The sequence below is a fragment of the Eubalaena glacialis genome, chromosome 1 (assembly GCF_028564815.1).
Source record: "Eubalaena glacialis isolate mEubGla1 chromosome 1, mEubGla1.1.hap2.+ XY, whole genome shotgun sequence".
Taxonomy (NCBI): Eukaryota; Metazoa; Chordata; class Mammalia; order Artiodactyla; family Balaenidae; genus Eubalaena; species Eubalaena glacialis.
Window position 1 is genome coordinate 231,574,581 of NC_083716.1, and position 22,363 is coordinate 231,596,943.

The 22,363-nt window shown below is 44.0% G+C and overlaps 1 protein-coding gene across 1 annotated transcript in view; it reads right to left on the reverse strand.

The window, feature by feature from the left end:
• Positions 1-22,363, reverse strand: part of SP110 (SP110 nuclear body protein) — a 42,800-nt gene that overhangs the window by 17,828 nt on the left and 2,609 nt on the right. Inside the window, exons 3-13 of the mRNA XM_061188272.1 lie at positions 20,649-20,817; positions 18,232-18,498; positions 16,715-16,798; positions 14,712-14,789; positions 12,816-12,884; positions 10,718-10,867; positions 8,529-8,615; positions 7,411-7,464; positions 4,931-4,996; positions 3,274-3,423; positions 652-720 (exon numbers count right to left, since the gene is read on the reverse strand). Of these exons, the coding sequence (XP_061044255.1) occupies positions 652-720; positions 3,274-3,423; positions 4,931-4,996; positions 7,411-7,464; positions 8,529-8,615; positions 10,718-10,867; positions 12,816-12,884; positions 14,712-14,789; positions 16,715-16,798; positions 18,232-18,498; positions 20,649-20,817 (1,243 nt within the window). The remainder of the gene's footprint in view (positions 1-651; positions 721-3,273; positions 3,424-4,930; positions 4,997-7,410; positions 7,465-8,528; positions 8,616-10,717; positions 10,868-12,815; positions 12,885-14,711; positions 14,790-16,714; positions 16,799-18,231; positions 18,499-20,648; positions 20,818-22,363) is intronic.

The following is a 22,363-nucleotide window of genomic DNA, read 5'->3' on the forward strand; positions in this document are numbered from 1 at the left end:
TTACAAGCTCCTGATTTTTGCAGACCTGCGGCGAGCAGGCTTGTAGATGTCACCATTCTGTGGGCCCCAGCTTGGGTAGCACCTGTTATACATCAGTAATAAGTTAATGGGGAAAAAAGGCCAGTGTGGCTGGCGTCTAAAGAGGGAAGGGAGAGTGACAAGAGATAATGCTCAAGAAGTATGTTATAAAAGCAGAGGGAGGGACGTCCCCGTTGGCACAGTGGATAAGACTCCATGCTCCCAATGCAGGGGGCCCGCGTTCGATCCCTGGTCAGGCAACTAGATCCCACATTCATGCCGCAACTAGTAGCTCTCGTGCCACAACTAAGGAGCCCGCAAGCTGCAACTAAGGAACCCGCCTGCTGTAACTAACACCCAGCGCAACCAAATAAATGAATAAATAAATATTTTAAAAATATGGCAATTCTTTAAAACAAAAAGGAGAGGGAAAATGAATTCAAGGAGAGGAGGAGGAGGGGGAGGATGAGGAGGAGGGAGAGGAGGATTGTGTCCCCAAGAGACACAGCAGAGCGCAGAGGGGCAGAAGCAACTGGGTGCTCACCCCAGAGACCAGGCCTGCACCCCTGACCACCACAGCAGGCCAGGGCCCTGGGGAGCCTGAGGGCGAGGCCCTGCCTCTCACTTACTTACCCTTAATGGGAATATTTCTCTGACAACTTGTTGCTGCGCTCAAACAGACATCTTTTATCTTTTTCTTTTCTAAAAAGAAAACAATTAATAGTCATTTATAACTGGAAACATAGATTTACGTGCTTTATATGTCACTATCTCAAAGTAATTTTTTCTGTCTTTCTACCAGTTTGGAGAGCAAGAGAGACAGGAGTCCTTATGAAAGAAAAATTATAGCATTGATCAAAAAATATATAGCAAGCTCAAGGTAATAGATGGGAAGGTTAAAAGTATTACAGAAGCCAAATTTTCACAAATTAATATATATTAATATCACATATAACAATATTATATATATATATATATATATACTTAATACAAACACTGGAAGTAAATAAAGGATGTAGTCTTATAAATATTACATAGAAAGGGCTTTGTAAGGCAGAAGTACAGGGCATAAAGCAGTGATTCTCAGGGATGGGTGATTTTGCCCCCAGAGGATACTTGGAAATGTTAGGAAATCTTTTTGCCAGCCTGGGAGGTGGGCGCTACCGCCGTCTGTTGGGCGGACGCCAGGGATGCTGCTGAATGTGTCACAATGTATAGCACAGCCTCTGCAACCAAGAATTAACCGGCCCCAAATAACAACAGTGCAAAAGTTGAGAAACTCTGACATAAACCATACTGGAAAAAATAAACTGATGTGCCTATATCTAAATATTAAAGACTCTCGGGAATTCCCTGGCGGTCCAGTGGTTAGGACTCCACGCTTTCACTGCCGTGGGCCCAGGTTCAATCCCTGGTCCGGGAACTAAGATCCGACAAGCCACACAGCATGGCCAAAAAAACCCAAAAACCAAACCACACCAAAAAAATCTAAACCCTCCACAGCCAAAAACTTCTCAAGTAAGTTAAAAGACAAAAACAAAATAAGAAGATTGCAGCAACAAGGGGTTAATCTCCCAAATTGATTAAACAACAAAAAAAGAAGAGTCATATATAAAAATAGGCAAATATGAATAGAGGACCTTCAAAAGAAAACATTCTGAAGAAAAATTTATTTAAAAAACAGACATCTTAGTAAATATAGGCTAGATAATGCTGTAGTCATTTATGATCCTCCTAGATCTCAGTGGTTTATTATAGGTGTCAGCAAACTACGGCCCAAGGGCCAAGTCAGCCCAATGCCTGTTTTTTCTTTTTTAATAAATTTATTTATTTTTTATTTTTATTTGTGGCTGCTTTGGGTCTTTGTTGCTGTGCGCGGGCTTCCTCTGGTTGCGGTGAGCAGGGGCTACTCTCCATTGCGGTGCATAGGCTTCTCATTGCAGTGGCTTCTCTTGTTGCAGAGCACGGGCTCTAGGCATGCGGGCTTCAGTAGTTGCAGCATGTGGGCTCAGTAGTTGTGGCTCACGGGCTCTAGAGCGCAGGCTCAGTAGTTGTGGCACTCGGGCTTAGTAGCTCCGCAGCATGTGGATCTTCCCAGGCCAGGGCTTGAACCCGTGTCCCCTGCATTGGCAGGTGGATTCTTAACCACTGTGCCACCAGGGAGGCCCCAATGCCTGTTTCGGTATTAACGTTTTATTAGAGCACAGCCAGGCCCACTTGCTTATATTTTTGTCTCTGCTGCTTTCACGCTACAATGGCAGCGTTGAATAGTTGCAGTAGAGACTTTATGGCCAGCAAAGCCTAAATTATTCACTCTCTGGCCCTTTTTAGAAAAAGTTCTTCAAGCTTTGGCTTGGAAGTAGCCCTCTCACTTCTATCCACGTTTCTTTGGCCAAGTCACGAGGCCATTCCTGAGTCCACAGGGCAGGGGTGTGTGACCTTCTGAGATGTTGGTGAGCAGTACTGCGACCTTCGAAAGTGTATTTAACCACTCACAGAGCACAAAGAAATTCCGAGGAAAACACTGGCGGACTATCATTCTTGGCCTTTATGTTCGACAAACAGAAAAGTCTTGTTATTTCTGGTGTTCGTGAAGATGTAGGGAAGAGGGTGTCCACACCGCATTCATGGGGGTCTAAACTGGCAACAATTTGATCATCCGTGTGGAATTAGTTTATTTTATTATTTTATTTTATTTTATTTTTTTGGCCTTGATGCTTGTGGGATTTTATTTCCCCGATCAGGGACTGAACCCAGGCCCTCGGGAGTGAGAGCACAGAGTCCTAACCACTGTACCACCAGGGAATTCCCAGTATGGGATAATTTTAAATATGCAGACCCACTGACCAATCTACTTCACTTCCAGAAATAAACCATTAAGAAATAAGACAGAGAATGTGTCCACTTCGAAGTCTGATGCCACTCCCGTCACTGGATCGGCCCGAATCAGAGAGGAGCCCCCAGACTCCGTGGAGGAGGGGTGGCTCTGCTGATAGAAATGTGAACAGTAGACCCAGGGGAGGGGGGATGGGTTCTGCAGGGCACAGCAGAGGCGACCTGCACCCTGAGAACACGGTTACCTCTCCCAACAGCCACCCCCAGACCAAGAGACTCTTGCTCTGTCTTCAGGCCCATTCGTCTGCCCCCTCCCTCCTTCTACTAGTAACTTTACGCCTCTGCGTCACCCCGTGCCTGGTCCACGGGAGCCCCTCCCACACTGAGCATTCAGGTGACAAATTCCATCGCCAGCCTTACTCTCTGGTGCAGGCTTTTGGGCACGTTCAGCCCTTGCTTTCTGGGCCCGTGTCATGACCTTCGAACTTCTGGTTGAGTCGTCCTTCCTTTCAGTCACCTGATCCACCTCTTGGAGCATCTCTTGGGTTCTGCGTCCAGGTAAGGCTGACCCTGGGCCAAATAGCGATTTGCCAAGAGTTTTACTTGGGGTCCCAGTGGCCCTCCTCCTCCCCGAAGCATCTCACACTCTGAGTCCCCCCACTTTGAGATCTCTGTACCCACTGCCTCACTTTTATCTTGCTATTTCTCCATAGTTACTCCTCTCTTCTCTTGTGGGTATCTTTCTTTCTCCCCCAAACTCCTGTTTCTCTTTTCCCCCTTCAACTTCTCTTTCTGACTATTAATTACATGTGTATCAGTGAGAATCTAAGCTCCATGAGGGCAGGGATTTTTCTGTTTTGCTCACTGCTGAGTCCTCAGAACCCAGGACATGTGCCAGCACACCCCTCAGCTCAATTCATCTCTGTGGAATGAATGTGTAACAGGCAGCATATTTTAGAAAATATGCAAATTATGTATTTTTCACCCTTATAAATTGTAATGTCCAGGGTTCCCTAATTATTAAATCAATAAATTTCAGGGAAGGGGCAGATGCTGGCTAGACCTGAGAAGAAACTGCTCAGCTGAGGCCGTTTTGGAGATGCTACACTAAATCTTGAAACACAAATTTGCTGAGAGTGAAAGAGGTTTCTTTGCTTCAAAAATTACCTTTATATACCCACAGGAGAAGCTTAGAGGTCTGAGTGTCAAGTTTTCCTAGAAGTCGTTGGTGGAGAGAACTCAGCATATGACAAGGAGACAGTGGCGCTGGGGACTGAGAGAAAGTGACAAGAGGAGGAGAAGGGCGATCAAGGAGGTCCTAGTCCCCTCCCAGGTCAAACCCCAAGATTGAGGGGTGTTGGAAGCAAACAGAAAAATTGGGGGAATGTCCAAAGCAGTGGAACGCATGTCATGATTCATGTTTGGGGGCTGACAGGAGATTCCCTCTCAGGGTGCTGCATTCAAGGGCTGGAAATCCAAAGGAATCCCCACCAACTGGCACATCTTGAACTAAAGCAAAAAGAAGGAGAAAGGAGAGGGGAAGGGGAAGAGGAAGAGAATGCAGAGGAGAAGGAGAAAAGGTGATGAGCACAAAAAGGAATAAAGCAGAGGACCCAGAAAAAGGCAGAGTTACATACATTTTTGTTTCTTATACTGCAAATAACATGATTTTCATGCATGGAGTCAGTGCATGCTAAGCATCGCTTCAGGTGGTTTTGAACACTCAGTGACAACAAATCTAACTCCAGTTTGGGATTGGGAGTCCGAATCCTGCCTGCACATTCAGCTTTGCTTTGTCTATTCTTCCTGGCTCTGAACTTGCACTGGACACAGTCCTAATCTCAAAACTGACGGATGCCTCCTGTTCACCTCCACCCCATTCCTTCCCAATCATAAGAGAAAAGAAGCCTGTTGGAATCAACATGGTTCTCCTTTTGTGAGGAGGAGCCTTTGATGGGATGACCTAGGGGTCGAGATGGGGCTGGCCGTGCTCTAGTGACACCCGGGTGGCCGTGTGGCTGGAGAGAAGAACCCTGATGAACACCAAGGGAATGACGACTTCACCCTTCTTGCTTACCTCTTGGGAGACTTTTTTTCTGTCTGTTTTTTGAACTTGACCAGCTATGTATTTTTCTCTTCCTTCCTGAAACAGAAAAGAAAATCATCTCTTATGGCTATATATATTGATCTACAAGCTTGAAACGTCAATAGTTTTTAAGTAAAATTTTTTCTATCATCTTCCCATCACTTTGGGGAGGCAAGAAAACCAGGAGACCTATGTGAAGAAAGTACTCGGAAATGAAAAAGGATTGAATAAAGAAGTAACAGAGATATACTAAATTATTAACATTAAAATATATCATTTTCTAATTAATAACCAGTTTTTTCAAGACTAGAAGAAAATATAGAGAGAGATTGTTATAAGCCATAGATATAAAAGATCTTCTTAGCCAAAGAAGGAAGGTCCTTAGCCAAAGACCCAAATTGTAAAGGTAAAAGATGAACAAATTTGACTGCTTAAAAAATTTAAATGCCCATACTTCAAAAAACATCTGCACAATATTAAAACAAAAAAGGGGGAAATTGCAATATATGTAACGTTAGGGGGTTACTGTCCTTAATAGATAAAGCAAAAGATGAACAGTACACTAGGAAAGTGGGCAAAAAGCATAAATTGGAAGTGCTAAAAGAGGAAATACAGATGACACATTTATTTTAAAAGTGTCTTTTTTTTAAAGTTTTTTTTAATGTGGACCATTTTTTTAACGTCTTTGTTCAATTTGTTACAATATTGCTTCTGTTTTATGTTTTAGGGTTTTTTTGGCCCGGAGGCATGTGGGATCTTAGCTCCCCGGCAAGGGATCGAACCTGCACCCCCTGCACTGGAAAGCGAAGTCTTAACCACTGGACTGCCAGGGACGTCCCTAAAAAGCATCTTTAGACCACCAATAATCCCCTGAAAATGCGTTGTTTAGTTTTAATTATACCCAAACTTTTAAAAAGTTTTATCATGTCTGGGTTGATGAGGATGTAGTTAATGAACACTCGTGTGTTATTAAAGGAAATGTAAACAAATACATTTTCTGGAGAACAGTTTGGTAACAAATATGAAATTTAAGATATACAGACTCTAACCAAGTAATCTCGCATTTAGAAATTAATTCTGAGGACATTATTGGACAAGTGTGCCAAGATACCAACACACACAAATTGATTTCTATTTTCAGATAACAATTGGATATAGCCTAACTTACTACCAATAGGTTATTATTGAAACAAATTGTTAATCACACAATAATGAAAAAGGTGTTTAAAAGTGTTTATAGGATAGACTATGTAGTATGAGCATGTATATATATACATAAAGAATGTATACATATAAAGAATACATATATATGAGAATGTATGTGTTTTTGTAAGGTATAAAAATAAGGTGGGGGAAGCAGATTAAATAGGTATTTAAATTCCTGATTAATAACTTTCTGTACTGTTTGCAGATTTTATGAGGAACATTGTATCGGGCAGGGCAGGAGAGGCTATGCTGCAGTACAAGCAAAACCAAATCTTGGTGGCTTAACATACAGCAGTGTGTTTCTCTGTCATGCGGAGTTCTCTGCAGGATGTGGAGGGGGTCTCCAGGGCAGCTGTCCGCTATGAGTGGTGCTGAGATCCACACTGCTTGGCCTTTTGTGACCTCCCTCTTCCACACACTTCTACAGTCAGGGGAAGAAAGTGTGAAGAGCTAAGCAGTATCTCGTGTGTTTTGACTCAGGAGTGACACCCATCTCACCTGCTCCTTGGCCAGAACTAGTATCATGGCGCTGTCTCCTGCAAGGAGCTGGGAAATGCAGCTTTCCAAGTGTCTGGGAAGGGGAGGAGAACCGGAAATAGTGGAGAGTGGTAGTACCGCCCACCACACAGTGTGCAGGGCTGGTTGTTCCTCTTTCTCCGTTCTTTCCTTTTCCTTAGTAGTAAAGCTGCTGATTTCGAGCTGGATACTTGTCCTTCTAAAATAAAGACTGCATTACCCAGCCTCCTTTGCAGTCAGGTGTGACCATGTAACTAGTCCTGGCAATGAAATGGTAACAGAATTACTAAATGCAACATACAGATAAGATAGTGTCCTTCGGGGGAGGAGGCATGCCTCTCCTTGACCTTGCCTCTTTCCTTTGGATGGAATGCACACTTGCTGGCTGGACCCCAGTGAATGGGATGCTGCATGCTGAGGATGAGGGAGCAACAGCCAGAATGAACTGCGTATGGCACCAGCCCTGACCACCTACTTCTGTACGAGAGAGAAATAAGCTCTCTAATTTCAGCCACTATTTTTGGGGGGATGATGCGGTTTTCTGTCACACACAGCAAGCTAATTTCAAAGGCTACAGCATATTGCTTTTATAGTATGAAAAAATTTCTATGTTGAAAAAAGCACACATCTGTAAAAAAGCACACATCTTTTTCTGGCTTAGATGTTTTTGTAGCCCGAAGGGCATAAAAACCAATAAAAATAATATCAAACCCACGCTAATAGAGACCAAATAAGTTCTTTACACTTACGTTTTTCCCCAGGAGATTTTCCCGAAAGCAGTTTGCTTCCCTTATCCATGGGATCTAGAAGGTATGAGAAAGAAAGTGATTTTTAAATAAGCAATCTTTATGTTTTGTGACCACATTCATTTCAGACAATACTGAGTTGGTAAAGCTTTGACAGTATTATTTCTATTCCTTCCATTATAAAGGAGAATGATGGCTCCTGAAGAGGGTTCTAGGGACCAAGATGCTAGTCCTGTGCCAGCCAGCCTTTATCCACAGGATCTTGCGAAAACCCATTAATCCTTTACATCTCAAATTTGAATAAATCATTCAACTTTCTCCAAAGGTGGTTGTAAAAATAAAATATATTATTCAGGATAAAATTAGAAATATACATTGTATGAGTCAGTGTAACGCAGGAAAAACTTGTTAAAAAGGATAGTTTGTATTTTAATACGGTCAAATGTAATTCATTCTTTCTGACAGTAATTAGATATTTGTCATTTGAAAGTCACATTTGTTCTGTGGGAGTTCTGTGAAGATGTGACACAGTGACTGAATTACCAGCAAACAGAAGAACGCTCTGCTTTTTTTTTCCCTCCGAGGATAACAGTAACAATGTAACAGTAGCCATGGTGAGGAGTGAATTAACGTGCACCATTTTGCCAGCGTTTGCCCACAACAATGTCAGAAGCTCCTGCTCAGTCATAGTATCACATTTGTGTTTATGATGAACTGTTCTCATCTCAATTTTCACCGAAAGGTCATGTGAGGAACATGGAGATTGGGATCTTAGGAAAAACCTGGATGGCTTGGCACTGCAATAAAGTACCATGAATATACTTAGAGCATGAATACTTGGCAGTGGTAAGTTGCCCCAAAATTGGTTCTTGGGGGTGAAAAAAACTTACTCTTTTTATGTATAAAGCACAAATAAATATATCCAGTACAGAAATGGATATATAATATACTTGTGGTATTGAAATATCCTGGGGGGTAGGGTTCATGATTAGAAAAAAATATCTAAATGGGCTCCCTGGAGCAGTGATAATGAAAAAATGGCTGAGAAACTCTGACTCAGAGTAAAACAGCTCTAAGTTTGGGCTCCTGATGACCATAGTGAGAGACTTGCAATCCCTCACCTTTACCGTGGGTGAGTCTTGGTGGTGTGCTGGGTGGCTCCTGGGGTCTCTTTCCTTCATCCATCTCTGAAGTGCCATCATTGACCTCTGAAAAAAGAAGCAACATTCATCTTATATCTCAGTAAATGCCCTCTGGAAAGTCCATGCAGAATCTCCCAGAGACCCAGGAAGGACCTTCCACACTCTGGGGCTGAAGGCTGGACGTTCCGGTCCTGATGAGTCCCTGCGACTACCTCCTGAGAATAATTCTACCGCTGGTGCTATCTGCCACTCAGGCGAGGAGCAGAGCAAGGCTGGTCAGCAGTGGTTCCTCCACTAATGGAATGTCCAGTGGGGGGCAGTCATCTGAGCCCCTGGACCAGAGGTTTTGGGGAGCCCCGGCAACACCTTCAGGAGATCTTCAAGGTCAGAATTGTTTTTATAATTAGATGTTCTTTGCCTTTTTTTGCTATGTTGACTTTTGCACAGATGAAGCAAGAGCCAAGGCAGGGAAAAATGCTGGTGCCTCAGTACAAATCAAAGCAATGTCCCCAAACCTTAGAAGGTGGCATTGCATTCTTCACTACCACTTACTCAACATGGAAAAAAAAAGCCAGTTTCATTTAAGAATGTTCTTGATGAAACAGTTAAAATTATTAATTTAATTAAATTTCTACCCTTAAAGACACATCTTTTTAATAGCATATGTAAAAAACTGGGTAGAACATGTAAAGCAGTTTGCTGCATCTTGAAGTACCATGTTGTCTCAAGACTAATACTCAAGTGATTGTTTGAGTTGCAAGCTCACTGTAAAATTAAGTGAACCAAAGTTTTCTAATTGTTTATGATATTATAAAATCTGGCATGAGTAGAAGATCCACTCAAAACACAAGATAGCATAAGACATTTTATTACAAAAGAGTATATGGTCTCAGACTCTATGTTACAACTAACCTTTAAGAAACTATCCCTTGTTGAGTTTTAGTGTAGTATCAAAAGTGAATATCCACAGATATCTCAAAAGACTGTTAAAATACTCCACCTTTTTCAGCTACAGGTCTGTGTGAGGCTGGATTTTCTTCCTATTCTTCAACCAAAGCAACAAATCACAACTGACTGAATACACAAGCAGGGATAAGAGCCCAGCTATCCTTGATGGTGGAGGTGGGGGAGCGGGGAATAGGTAAAGGAGATTAAGAGGTATTGGGCTGGGGGGCTTCCCTGGTGGCGCAGTGGTTGAGAATCTGCCTGCCAATGCAGGGGACACGGGTTCGAGCCCTGGTCTGGGAAGATCCCACATGCCGCGGAGCAACTAGGCCCGTGAGCCACAGTTGCTGAGCCTGCGCGTCTGGAGTCTGTGCTCCGCAACAAGAGAGGCCGCGACAGTGAGAGGCCCGCGCACCGCTATGAAGAGTGGCCCCCGCTCGCCGCAACTAGAGAAAGCCCTCACACAGAAACGAAGACCCAACACAGCCATAAATAAATAAATAAATAAATAAATAAAATTTTTAAAAAATTAAAAAAAAAGAGGTATTGGGCTGGCCAAAAAGTTTGTTCGGGTTTCCTGTAAGATGTTAAGGAAATACCTGAACAAACTTTTTGGCCAACCCAAAACAAACATCCAGTTATACAATAAATAAGCTACGGGGATATAATATCCAGCATAAGAAATAAGGTCAATTATATTGTAATAACTTTGTATGGGGACAGATTCTTACTAGACTTATTGTGGTAATCATTTCACGGTGTATGCAAATGTCAAACCACTATATAGTGTACCTGAAATTAACATAATACTGTACATCAAACATATTTCAATTAAAAAAAAAGAAAAAAATTTCAGAAGAACCTTTAAAAATAGAAAGCAATTGTTAAGAAGATATAGATTGATGCTATTAAAAATGTTCCCTCTCAGCTTTCAATATAATACAATGAAGATATATACAAAAATATTAAGGAAGCACATGGAAAAGATAGTGAAAAAATGTTTTTTTTTTTTTTGAAGAATCCAGCCACCTTTGATTAAGGTAGACATTAAAGAGATTTGCAAAAATGTACAATGATACCACTCACCTAATTTTTTTATTTGAAAAATATATTTTTCATAAAAATATGTTATTTATGGTAATAGGTAATTGGTTGATTGTGGGCTGCAGGAGAGACCCTCCCACGCTGAGCATTCAGATGACAAATTCCATCAGCAGCCTTACCCTCTGGTGCAGGCGTTTGGGCACATTCTGTCCTTCTCTTTTTTGATCTTGTCGTGACCTTTGTGTTCCTGGTTGAGTCGTCCTCCCTGGGAGTCACCTGCTCTGCCACTTGGAGCGTCTTTTGGGTTCCATGCCCAGGTAAGGCTGCCCCTGGCCAAACAGTGATCTGTGAGTAGTTTTCATCGGGGTCCCAGTGGCCCTCCTCCTCCCCCAACAGTGACCTCCTTCTCACACTTCCAGCCCCCTCACTTTGAGATCTCTATACCCCTGTGCCTCACTTTTCTCCTGCGATTTCTCTGTAATTATATATTTTTTCTTGTGTACACCTTTCTTTCCCCCTCCCCCGCCCCCAGACTCACCATCTGCTCTCACTCTCTGTGCAACCTTTTGAAATCAATCAGATAAATTTGGGGGAATCCCAGAGCACTGGGGCTGATTTCCTGTTTCCTGGCTTGAGACCCCTGCTGCCAGAAAGTGCCACATCCAAGTAAACATGGCCAGATGGTCTGTTGCAGCAGAGGAGGAGTCTTGTAAAGCACTTTTCCAGGTTCCCTAGGGCCTGTGTGTGATACAGGAGACAGGAGAGATCCAGGGGTCCCTGGGTGCCTCTAGTAGGGAAAGTGCAAGGTATCAAAGAATTGAGAGGCAGGGGCCCTGCAATGGGGAGTGAGGCTGGGACCTACAGGATTTGCAATGCCAGGAGGTGAGGGGGGTGGGTGTTAGCGTTAGGGTTCTCTTCTCCCTTTATTTTGCCAATGAATTTTATATTTGTATCTTTGGACCAAATTGGCATGCTGTGGGGAAATTAAGTTTCCTTGATTTCTCAGTGCTTCTGTAAAAAGCCCGAGCCTCCTGAGACACAAAAGTGTATACAGTATAAAGATAGGGGATGTTTGCTTTCACTTCCCCTAGAATTATTTCACTTTTCATATACCATAGAAAATAAATCTGTAGCTAGTTAATTGCTGTTTAATCCAAAAAGGTAATAAAACTTCTCATCTCCTGACATGGCCAAAGGGTTACAGCCAGGGCTAGGTTCCTAGGTTAAGTGCCAAAGTACCAGGGACACTGGAGCACTCTATCCCTAGGTATTTACATGTCAAAAGGGATGAAGCCCAGAACTTGGAGACATCTTTAGTAAAAGCTGGAGACACCTGGGGTTTCTCTGCCTCTTGGAAAGAGGCATTTAAATTCTCCCAAATTAGGGTGAGGACCTGGATCTTTTCAGTCTTATCGCAAAGCAGCAAGAAAAAATTTTTTCTCTTTTCAGGAGGAGAGCATGGCTGTCCTTGTCCTGTATGTAAACAGGGCAGAAAATCCATCATTCTTTCTCCTGTGTCTATAGGGTATAATCTGCCACTCACACAGAAAGATTTCATCAGCTCTCTTCTCGAGCCTGTGGGTCTGCGTGTGGGGGAAAAATGCTGCCGTGTTGAGCTGGTTGTGAACATCAATAAAGAATTTTTTTCCCTGACCCAGGTGCTTTGTGTTTCTGCAATATTCATATATATAAAGAACATCACTCTGCAAGAGGGGGTAATATCTCAGAGCCTCACAGTACTTGACAAAGCACACACCTGGCACACGTGCGTAGAAGGTTAGCACAAATCTAGAAACGAGCAGGTCAAAAATTGAATTCTAAAAATTTCCTCCCAATATATTTGCATCCTTTCTCAGCAACGGCATCACCATTCACCCAGACACTTAAGCCAGACATTGAAGAGCAAGGCTTGATTTCTCTCTCTCATCCTCAGCTTCCAATTTACCAAGTCTTATCAACTCTACCTTCAACTAATCTTGAGTAGACCCTCTTCTTCTATCTCCGCTGACAGATCTGAAACCAGGCTACTATCAACTCCCATGGCACCTGCCCCCCCCCCAGGGGGTTGCCCTCTTTCCATTCTTTTCTATTTCCCATTCATTCTTTATGTAACACCAATATTGGTCTCGCCGTTTAAAATTGGATCATGTCACTTCACTGATTAGATCTCTTCAGTGGCTCCCCATTGCATTTAGAATAAAATCCCACCTCCCACATCTTGGCCGACAAGGGTGAACTGTCTCTAGCCTCCAGCCCCCTCTGGTGCTCTCATCTTACCTCTCGGGAGGCTTTTCTTCTGGCGTCTCTTCTTTGAGGTTAACCAGATATTTCTTTTTCTCTTCTTTCCTAAAAAGAAAAGATACAGATCATCTTTTATTAGCTACAAACATTGATCTACTAACCTCATATGTCAACAATTTTTAGCTTTAACTTTGGGTCCTCAAACCACAGTGGCCAGGAGGCCATTGGTGACCTTAGGTGATGCTGAAATTCTAAAGTGGCAGAGGAGAGAAAGAAGTGAAGAAATGGAGACAATAAGTTTAGGTAACTCATTTCTAGAAGTTTGGTTGTGAAACGGAGGGGAGAGCTATGGAGGCTGCTGAAGTGAGATGAGGATCAAGAGAAAGTTCCTGTTATGAACTGTGATAGGCTTGGGCATTGGCTGAATGAATGTCCTTGTGAGAGGGAGATGCTGAATTCTCAGGGAAGAGAAGGGACCATGGATACTGTCAGAAGAGGTGGAAGGATTGCCTTGCAGAAAAAGAAGGAACTGGAAAGGAGAGGAAAGATGCAGTTGGGGTTTGCAGGGTGGGAGCAGGAAGTGACGGAACTCCCATCTGATTTTTTCTATGAAGCAGGAGGAAAGGTCATCTGTTATGCAAAAAAGGGGGCAGTGAGGCATCAGAGGTTTGAAAAAAATTGCTCAAGGTTTGAAAGGATTGTCACAGGAAGTGGAGCTGTGACGCAGCGTGGAGGGATCACTTGTGCTGGAATCATGAAGACACAGTGGGTACGCACTGCTCAGCTGTGTGACTCTCCCCAGCAGTGCCTGATTTCAAATGCAGTGTGCGGGAAGCAGACAATAGTTTCCTCGAACATCTGCCAGAGAGTCCTAGGAAAAGACAGAGAGGCAAGGCAGGTGAAGATAGCAGAAGGTTACTGAAACGATGGATCTTCAACTCTGAACTGGTAAGAAGGGTCATGAAAGAAATGCAGATGATGGATTGGAGAAGAGAAAGGCCAGTGGACTGGTCACCCAAATGAGACTGAAGGACAGCTGCAGAGGAAACAAATTGTAAGGAAGAAATCAGGGAGGGATATTTTTGAATTCATGTTTATAGATTGGGCTGAGAAGGAGAGATCAGAAGTTGAACAATAGTTATAGAAGGAGCAAATTTCAAGCATTAAGTGTCAAAAAAAAAAAAAAGGAAATCTCAAATTAACTATTGGGAAGTTGAGCCAGGTTTAAATGATGAAAAGGCCTGTGGATCACCTTTGGGTTTGGGAGGGCAAGAATGGGTGGGGAGAAAAGGTCACTGGAGATAAGCAGAAGAAAGATTTGAGAGGTCAGAATATTGGCTGGGTCTGTTATCCACATGTAGCTTGAAGATGTCCAGGATGATGGCAGGACTTGAAGTGACAGAAAGACTCTAAGTCAGCCTTGAGTTCTTCCAGGGAGCAGTGGGGAAGTCAACAGATGATAGTGATGAAAAGGGAGTGAGCATTTCACTTGAATGGCTAAGCCTCAAAGGAGGGGATGGGGAGCAAGGGGCCGGGTGGGGCAGTGTGTAGCAAGGGGTGGCATCCAACTTGCCTTCAGCCACGGGGTGAGTGGTAGCAGAAAATATGCAGCCTTGTCTTACGAGGAAGCAGAGTCCTCTTGGGGAACCAACTTTCAGTTAAAGAGGGAAGTGCAACTAACACTATAAGAAGTTGTGTGTGTGGGAGACCTCGATGATTTCAGAACAAACAATTCCAAATGGTGCATACTTCAATGGCCCTAAATGCCTTCTCGTTTCCCTATAATTTTCATGAAGGCCTTAGAGGAAGACGCAGTGAATGGGAAACAAACTGTATTGGGCATGATGACTATAACCACCTAGTGGGTGCTTATGATAAGATGCAGCTCCAAATTCACCCTCCTGAGATCTTCAAGAGAAAAGCAATCCTTACCTTTCTTGCTGGGAGGTGCCCTGGATGCCTCTTGGAGCTCCTTTGGGTCACTTGGTTCAGGAGCATCATCTCTTATCACTGACAAAAAAAATATAATTCACTTTAGAACTCAGAACAGGCTGATGAGAAAGTGCTGAGGGAGATTGGTGGGAGAGCCTGAGGGTGGAGAGCACCTACAGCACAGGTCTGGGGACTCGCCAGCGTTCCCTGGCTCTGCCTTGGTTTGATCAACTTGTGATTACTGCTACCTGTGTGATTATCACAGTGAACCAGGGAACAACTGCTCCGTAGAGGAGGGCTCAGTTTGAGCCCTTTAGAAAGGTTTCCCTTTCTCAGTGGAAGAGAAGTACAAAGGCTCTCAGCAGCTAGTGTGCATGGTGATCTTGAATTCTGACGGCCACAATGAGGATGAATGCTTTTGCCATATGAAAAGTACATGCTATTGCTTAGATGTCTGTGATGTGATCTTTCTAAACTGCTGTATCTGTGATTATTTCATCTTGAGAAATAGTGAAGGAGGTTAAGTGCCTTACGTATTTCCACCTATTTGCTGTCGAAGAAAGCAGGGGTCAGCTTGTACTTGCCAGCACTTGCTAGCAGCAAGAATATACAAAGTCCCTCTAGCTTTTGCTGCACGAAGAAAGACAGAAGGACTTGAAGCCATGACAGATAAAGACCCATCTCACAAAAGGCAGTCACTTCCTTGTTTACACAAGGCTGTGAGATCTGTCTCAAATTCCATCTTACATAGGAATAGCTAACTGAGGCAGCTAGCAAGCAGTCGTTAGACTTTAAAAATGATTTATTTCATTTCAAATTATTTAAATATCTTAAAAATCCAAATGATGTAAAAATGATGAGGGTTGAATGTGAAAGTTCCCCCAGTCAGGGTGAGGGCTGGGAAGGAGGACCATCCATGTCTGGAGCACCAATTCAGTGTTTTTGTTTGCTTTGCATTTTGATGCAGCTGTTTGGACCTTTACCTTCTTGAAGTGGCCTCAGAGAGTGGCTGAGTCAAATAGTCCTGCCATGACTCAGCCCCTTGTCCTTTCCCTAGGGTTCCCACCACATTGCCTCCTGGCAGATGAATGTTCTCCCTTTGCAGACCCCTTAGTGGTGTTTGGAGTCCAGGTCATGATACTGAGCAGGACACTGTGGGGCTCCTGGGCACAAAAGCCTTTCTGTGTCCCCTATTTTCTTGATTATAGGAAATAGGCTTCATTCAGCCTCCATGACCTTCCCTGAGTTCCAACCAGCAGGTTCAAACAGATGCTAATTAGGGAAGGGAGGGGATGTGGAGACAAGGGAGGACTGGGTGAAAGAAACAATAGTGCAGCCTTGGGGCAGGGTCCTGGTTCCCCCTCAAGTGATACGCATAAGAGTAGCTTTGAGCTGTTTTGCAGATACTAAAACCCCCACCAGGTGGAACAAGTTAACGGGATGCTGCCCACAAGCACGTAGACCCCAGACCGGTTGAAGCCAGAAGGTTGATGATGCTGACTCCCACTTACCTCACCACCAACCAATCAGAAGAAGGTCCACGAGCTGATCACGCCCCCTCTGAACTATTACTATGAAACTTCTCACTACCCCCTCCAAGTTGGGACACACAGTTTTGAGGGCACTAACCTGCTGTGGCCCCCTTTGCCTGTCAAAGCAATAAAACTATTCTTTTCTGCTTCACCCAAAACTCTGTCTCCAAGATATAATTCGATGTCTGGGTATAGAGGCTGGATTTGGCTTCAGCTGGGCAAGTACTAATGGGGCACCCTCGCCCTCAGTGCCGTCTCCCGGTCCACCTTTCCCAGACCTGTGTCCCTCGCCCTCCCCAGGGACTCTCTCTCCCTTTCCAAGCTCCTGAGGACGGGGTGAGCAGCAGGTTCTGGGCCAAGATGGTGATGGAGAGCGGAGAGGAGAAGCCCATGCCTGGATGATCCACATGGCTTCTCCTCGTGGTAGATGCGAAAGCTGAGGTGAGCCTAAGTTGTCCAAATCAAGATTACCTGGCACGGGGCCTGATACAGCGCAGGACATCTCTTGAGTGTCTTCTTTATCTTTTATTTGGGGGATCAGGTTGTCACTGGACACTGAGCAGAGGGAGAAAAGGAATTTCAGATCCGAGGACCCAAGAGCAGGAACCAGAAGTGGGAGGAACAAGAACGATCTATCCAGCAGGTAAAAATGATAGGCCAACCAAACACCAAGGCCCCTCGAGGGTGGGGGAGAGGGGGACAGGGAACAATTATTTCCTTTCTTTCTTTCTCTTTTTTTCTTTTTTTCTTTTTTGGCTGTGTTGTGTGGCTTGCGGAATCTTAGTTCCCCAAAAAGGGATCGAACCTGGGCCCATTGCAGTGAAAGCACCAAGTCTTAACCACTGGACTGCCAGGGAATTCCCCAATCGTTTCCTTTCAATCAGTCACTTAACTTATTTAATAACACAGGCACTTTTTTTTTTCCTTTGAAAATCTAGAAGATGGACTCTTCCATTGTTATTGGCTTCGGGGTTATGCTAACCTTATTTGGATGGTATTTTTTAGATGGGTGGAGAAAACATCTGGACCAAACAGGGCCCTTTATTCTCGGTATTGGAGAGCTCAGAACCCATGATACCATTTTTGACAGCGGCCAATAATATGCCACAGTTACATTTAATGTAATCAAAGTCCTTTATCCTGATGGTTGGGGGAGATAAATGACACAATTTTAGAAGCTAATCAGGTCCAGCAACCTTTAAACATTTTATCATCTTTTCTAATAATTTCAATAACCTCCAAACCATATAAAAATGAATATGGTTGAAACTGAAAGGTCCCTGTAATCAGAGGGTGAGCCGTCGGTAAGCACGGAGGGTGGGTGTGTTGCACAAGTTACTTTTCAGTTCAGAACAGTGTGTTTTGAGTGTTGGTTTGACAGGGCTCTTGGACGTGACAGCATCAAAGTGGCTGTGATGGCATCCCTGACAAGAGGTCCTGAGCTGTGTTGGTGCGTCGGCCCCCCTCTCGTTTTTTTCCTTGTCACTCCCAGTTCTTTTTCCTGGGGCTCCTGCCACAGCCCTCTTGGCTTGTAGGTGTGTGTCCTCCCTTCACAGCCACCTTGAGCTGGGCGAGTCGGCCCCAAGCAACACTGTCTGAACAGGGACAGGGTAGCTTGGGCGTCTCTTGTGAATTTTCATCACTTATTTGGGATGTCAAGTTGTCATTGGTCATTGAAGACAAGAAGAAAAATCACAGGTTACAGGGACAGAGTGTCAGGGAGGAGAGTGGAAAAAATGTCAGGGGCAGGCAGAGTACCAAGGGCCAAAGGGCAGAGGGTTGGGCTGTTCTAGGGGTGAGAAGCAGGTGTTCTGGGCTCTAGGGCTTACCCAGGCCCCTGGCAGTGCCCACCACCCTTCTTGGAAAGAGCTGTGTATGGTGGTGCGTGCACGGGAAGGAGTAGATCAAAAAGACAGGCCCCTAAGTTCTAGGGCCACAGGCACCCTAGGCTGGGGCTGCACAGGTGTTGGACAGGGTCTGTTTCTCACCTGGAGTGAGCCTTCCTTCCTGGATGGTTCCGGGGAGAGCCACGGTGAGGCCAGCAGGGCTGGGCTGCTCTTGCAGGATCTCAGCGCTGGGCTGGGCAGGTGCTCCGGGCTCGCTGACACTGGGTGAGCAGGGCGGGAGGCTCAGTGGGGGGTGTTGGCAGGTGGGCAGCGGCAGCAGTGCCCAGAGGGAGCTCCTTCCTGCTGGGGTGGCTGCGGCTTCGAGAGGAATCGCTGTGATTCTGCTCCACCCTCCGTTGGAAATGACAACTGGGATTAGCGAAGGATCACACATTAGTACCTCGGAATTATTTGGAGAAGGGGATTTCTTTATACTTGACGTTCAGTAGGACAAGGGCGTGGAGTCTTTCACTCTGTCACAGGTGCGTAGAACTGAGTCATCATCACCATCGTCCATTTGTGGCCCCTTTAGATTTTCTTTCTTTGATTTGAACATTTAGTGCTATAACAACTGCTTCTCACCTCTGATCTCATACCAAAGTGGTTTCACACATGAAGTTGAGATTGACTTTGTACCCAGGGATTTATTTTCTTTAGTTTTGGCTTCAGAATTTAGACAATTACGTACAATGCTATAATGTTAAATGTCATCCTTGTTTTAAGAAATAAATATCTCACATCTCCCTGGAGCAAATAAGAGACAATATAAATTCCTTCGTACAGTGTATTAGGACCTCTATATTCTGGTTTCTGCTCATTTCTGAAGACTCCGTTTCCATGTCTTCTTGCCTTGCACCCTGTGATCTGGCCACACCAAACTTCTCTCCCATCCCCAATACCCCAGGCCCTGGGCTTTCTGCATGCCGTTCCCCTGCAAGGCCAGGGTCGGGTTTCTTTTATGATTCTACTCTATTTCAGAAGTAAAGTTGTCTCAACCAGTGAACAAAAAAAGGAAAGTAAGGCCAGATTTTGGAGAGGGTCCCAGAACAAAATCACAGAGTTGGATCCAGAAAGATGCTTGAGCTCAGCCAGGCCGGGGGTATGGGGTGGGTTGGAGGTACCTATCAGTGTGTGGGTCCCTCTGACTCTTAGATTTACTTAGCCTGGCCTTTGAGCACATATTTCTCCCAGCACTGCCCTGATCCTGCCAAGAGCTCAGGCCCACGTGCAGCTGTGCCTGCCTGGGGAAGGACTCTTCTCTTTTGCTGCTCCTTTAGCTCAAGGAATCATTTCTCCCTTTGAGGAGGAGCCTCTTAATGGGAAAATGTCAAAGACCAGATGAAGAGCTGTCAACAGTGGTGACTCCACTAATAAGAATGTCACAATTCAGTGTGATCTACTGGTCCTTCCCTTGTTGTTCTCAGATAAATGAACCACGTACTTTGACTAAACTAAGTGATTTTACTGCCTGTTCCTCTTACTCTTGCTACTTTCTTCCCAGCAATGTCATTGCTCTTTTTATACTCCTTTACTTATGCAGCCCTTTCTCTTTCTCAAGGAACTTCATTCTCTACTTCTTTCTCATACCCTCTCTTTCTATCTCTATGTCCACAATTCCCCTTCCTTCCTCTTTAGCTACCTTTCTTCCCTCCTCTAGCTTTACAATCTGCCCTCCAGCTGTCCTCGTTTAAAATAGTGATCATAATCTTGGAACCTGGAATTAGGAGACCCAAGTAGGACTCTTGGCTCTGCACTTAACAGACAAGTAACTTTCGGAAAGTTATTCTGAGCCTTAATTTCCTTACGTGTCGTATGGGGATAATAATGACTTCATAGGATTGTTTTAAAGATGACATAAGATAATCATATAAAGCGCTTGGGATAATGCCTGGCACGTAGTAAGCACTCAAAAAACAAACAAACAAACAAACAAAAAAACCCCAAACCAAACCAAACCAAAACAAACAACAACAAGGACCTACTGTGTAGCACAGGGAACTATATTCAACATCTTATAATAATCTATAATGGAAAAGAATCTGAAAAAGAATATAAATATATATATATATATAACTGAGTCACTTTGCTGTACACCTGAGACCAACACAACATTGTATATCAACCATACTTCAAAAAAAAAAGATACTTATTATTATCCATCCCTATCCATTTCTCTTCCTCTCTAGCTCTCCTTGTCCCTCTGCCAGACTTGGTCTCTGTCACTTTATGCATTCCCTCTCCTAGAGACTGTCCAGTATGCTAAACTGTACAATTTCCCCCCAACTCATAGAACAGGTAAGACAGAAATGTTTGTGTCCTCTAGAAATTCATCTTAAAGAACCAGGGCCAGGGGCTGCTTTTCCTGCCACACTCGTGAGAGAGAATGGTCCATCTCTTCCCAAAGAGAAAGTGGGCAGTTCAAGTGCATATTCCACAAGGCAGAAAACCAGCCCAAACTTTTAGCGTAGCAACTTCTATCATGTTTCTATAGCCCCAAAGTTATTCAAGAAGCCTCATACCCCTTTTGAAGCTCTTGAGAGTCGTCATCAAGTTGGGGTATTCACTCAGGTTTATTCGGCTGAACAACAACTCCAGAAATGACAGACTAAACGTATTCTCCAGTTGAGTGAGGATGTTGTACACGACCCTGGATAAAGGGACCAGATTTCTACAGGCTTCCAGAGATTCCTTAAAAAGCAGAGTAAAGGATTATTATAAATGATTATAAAATGGAATGGAGATTTATTACACACTTGTGGTTTTCTAAGCTCTAAGAAAGTGATTTTGCTCTCTTAAGAAGGAATTTTGTGCAAAATGTCAATAGTCAAATTCTCTAACATAGAGAAATCACAGTTCCACATGTTTACTTTTGGAGCTTCATATATATTTGGATGGTTAGTCACAGGAATTCAGCATTCTTGAAAATAAGGCTCTTGTGAACCTTATTTTAGGTATATTTGAGGGCAGAGAGAAATGCTAAGGAAGGAAAGTGGAGTCAAAGGCTGCTACTGTGTAATTCTCCAAGGCTTTGGGCAGGACTCTTCATCAATGGACCTAAGAGTTGGTCACAAGTGGCAATTCTGTGGATTGCCTGTTAGCCTCTGCTCTCTCTTTCCTTCTCTCTTGGACTTGAAATGGCCTACATGGGAAATCAGAGAAGTCCTCCTGATGAGAGGTTGGCCAAAAGGAGAAACATGGCAGGAGAGAATCAACTACAAAATACTTATTGAGAAATGACTAGGCTCTGTGAGCTCATCCTAGGGTACCTAGCAACAGATAAGACCAACATGGTGCTACCCGTGTTGGGGGAGGGGCACTGTCAGGTGGAGAAGATGGGCATTAAATAATAAACACAAATTTAAAAAATACTCAATTCCTATTGATAGCAATGTTATGAAGGGAAAGCATGGATTGCTACGGGGAAGAATAACGAGGGGGTCTTAATTAGATGAGTGGGCCAAGGACCCTCTCTGAGGAGTGACATCTGAGTTATGATCTGAAAAAGGGTTGGATCCAACCAGGCCAAGACTGGGGGAAGATTGTTCTACCAGTGCTAGCATTTTTCTGGGCTTGGGGCTCAGGAAATGCTTTAAACAACCAAAATTATATGAAAAGAGTGCCATTTTTGTCCACATAGCCATATCTCCCACTGCCTGTCTTGCTTCACATCAGAATGGACTGTGGGTCACAAGCTCTTAGGCGTTGGGATGGTACCCTTAGTGGGTTGAATGGTGCCTCCTCATATCCAAAGATATGTCCGCTTGAAACCTGTGAAAGTGACCTTATTTGGAAAAAGGGTCTTTGCAGATGTAATTAAGTTAAGGATCTTGAGATGAGACCATCCTGGATTACGGTGGGCCCTAAATCACAGTGACGAGTGTCCTTGTAAGAGAAGAGAAAGGGAGAAGACACAGAGAGGAGAAGGCAGTGTAGAGATGGAAACAGCGAGTTAAGTGATGTTTCTGTGAACCAGGTTTACCACGGATTGCTGGCACCACCAGAAGACAGGAGAAAGTCAGGGAATGGACTGTCCCTCAGAGTCTCGAGAAGGAATCAACCCAGCCAACACCTTGAGTTTGGACTTCTAGCCTCCAGAACTGTGAGAGAACACATTTCCTTGTTTTAAGCCATCTGGTGTGAGGTCACCTACCCTGGACACCTTCTTTCCCTGGTAATGACCATTTTTGTCTGGAACTTCCAAATTCTAGAAGCCCTGGGGTGTTGTGGTTTGAGA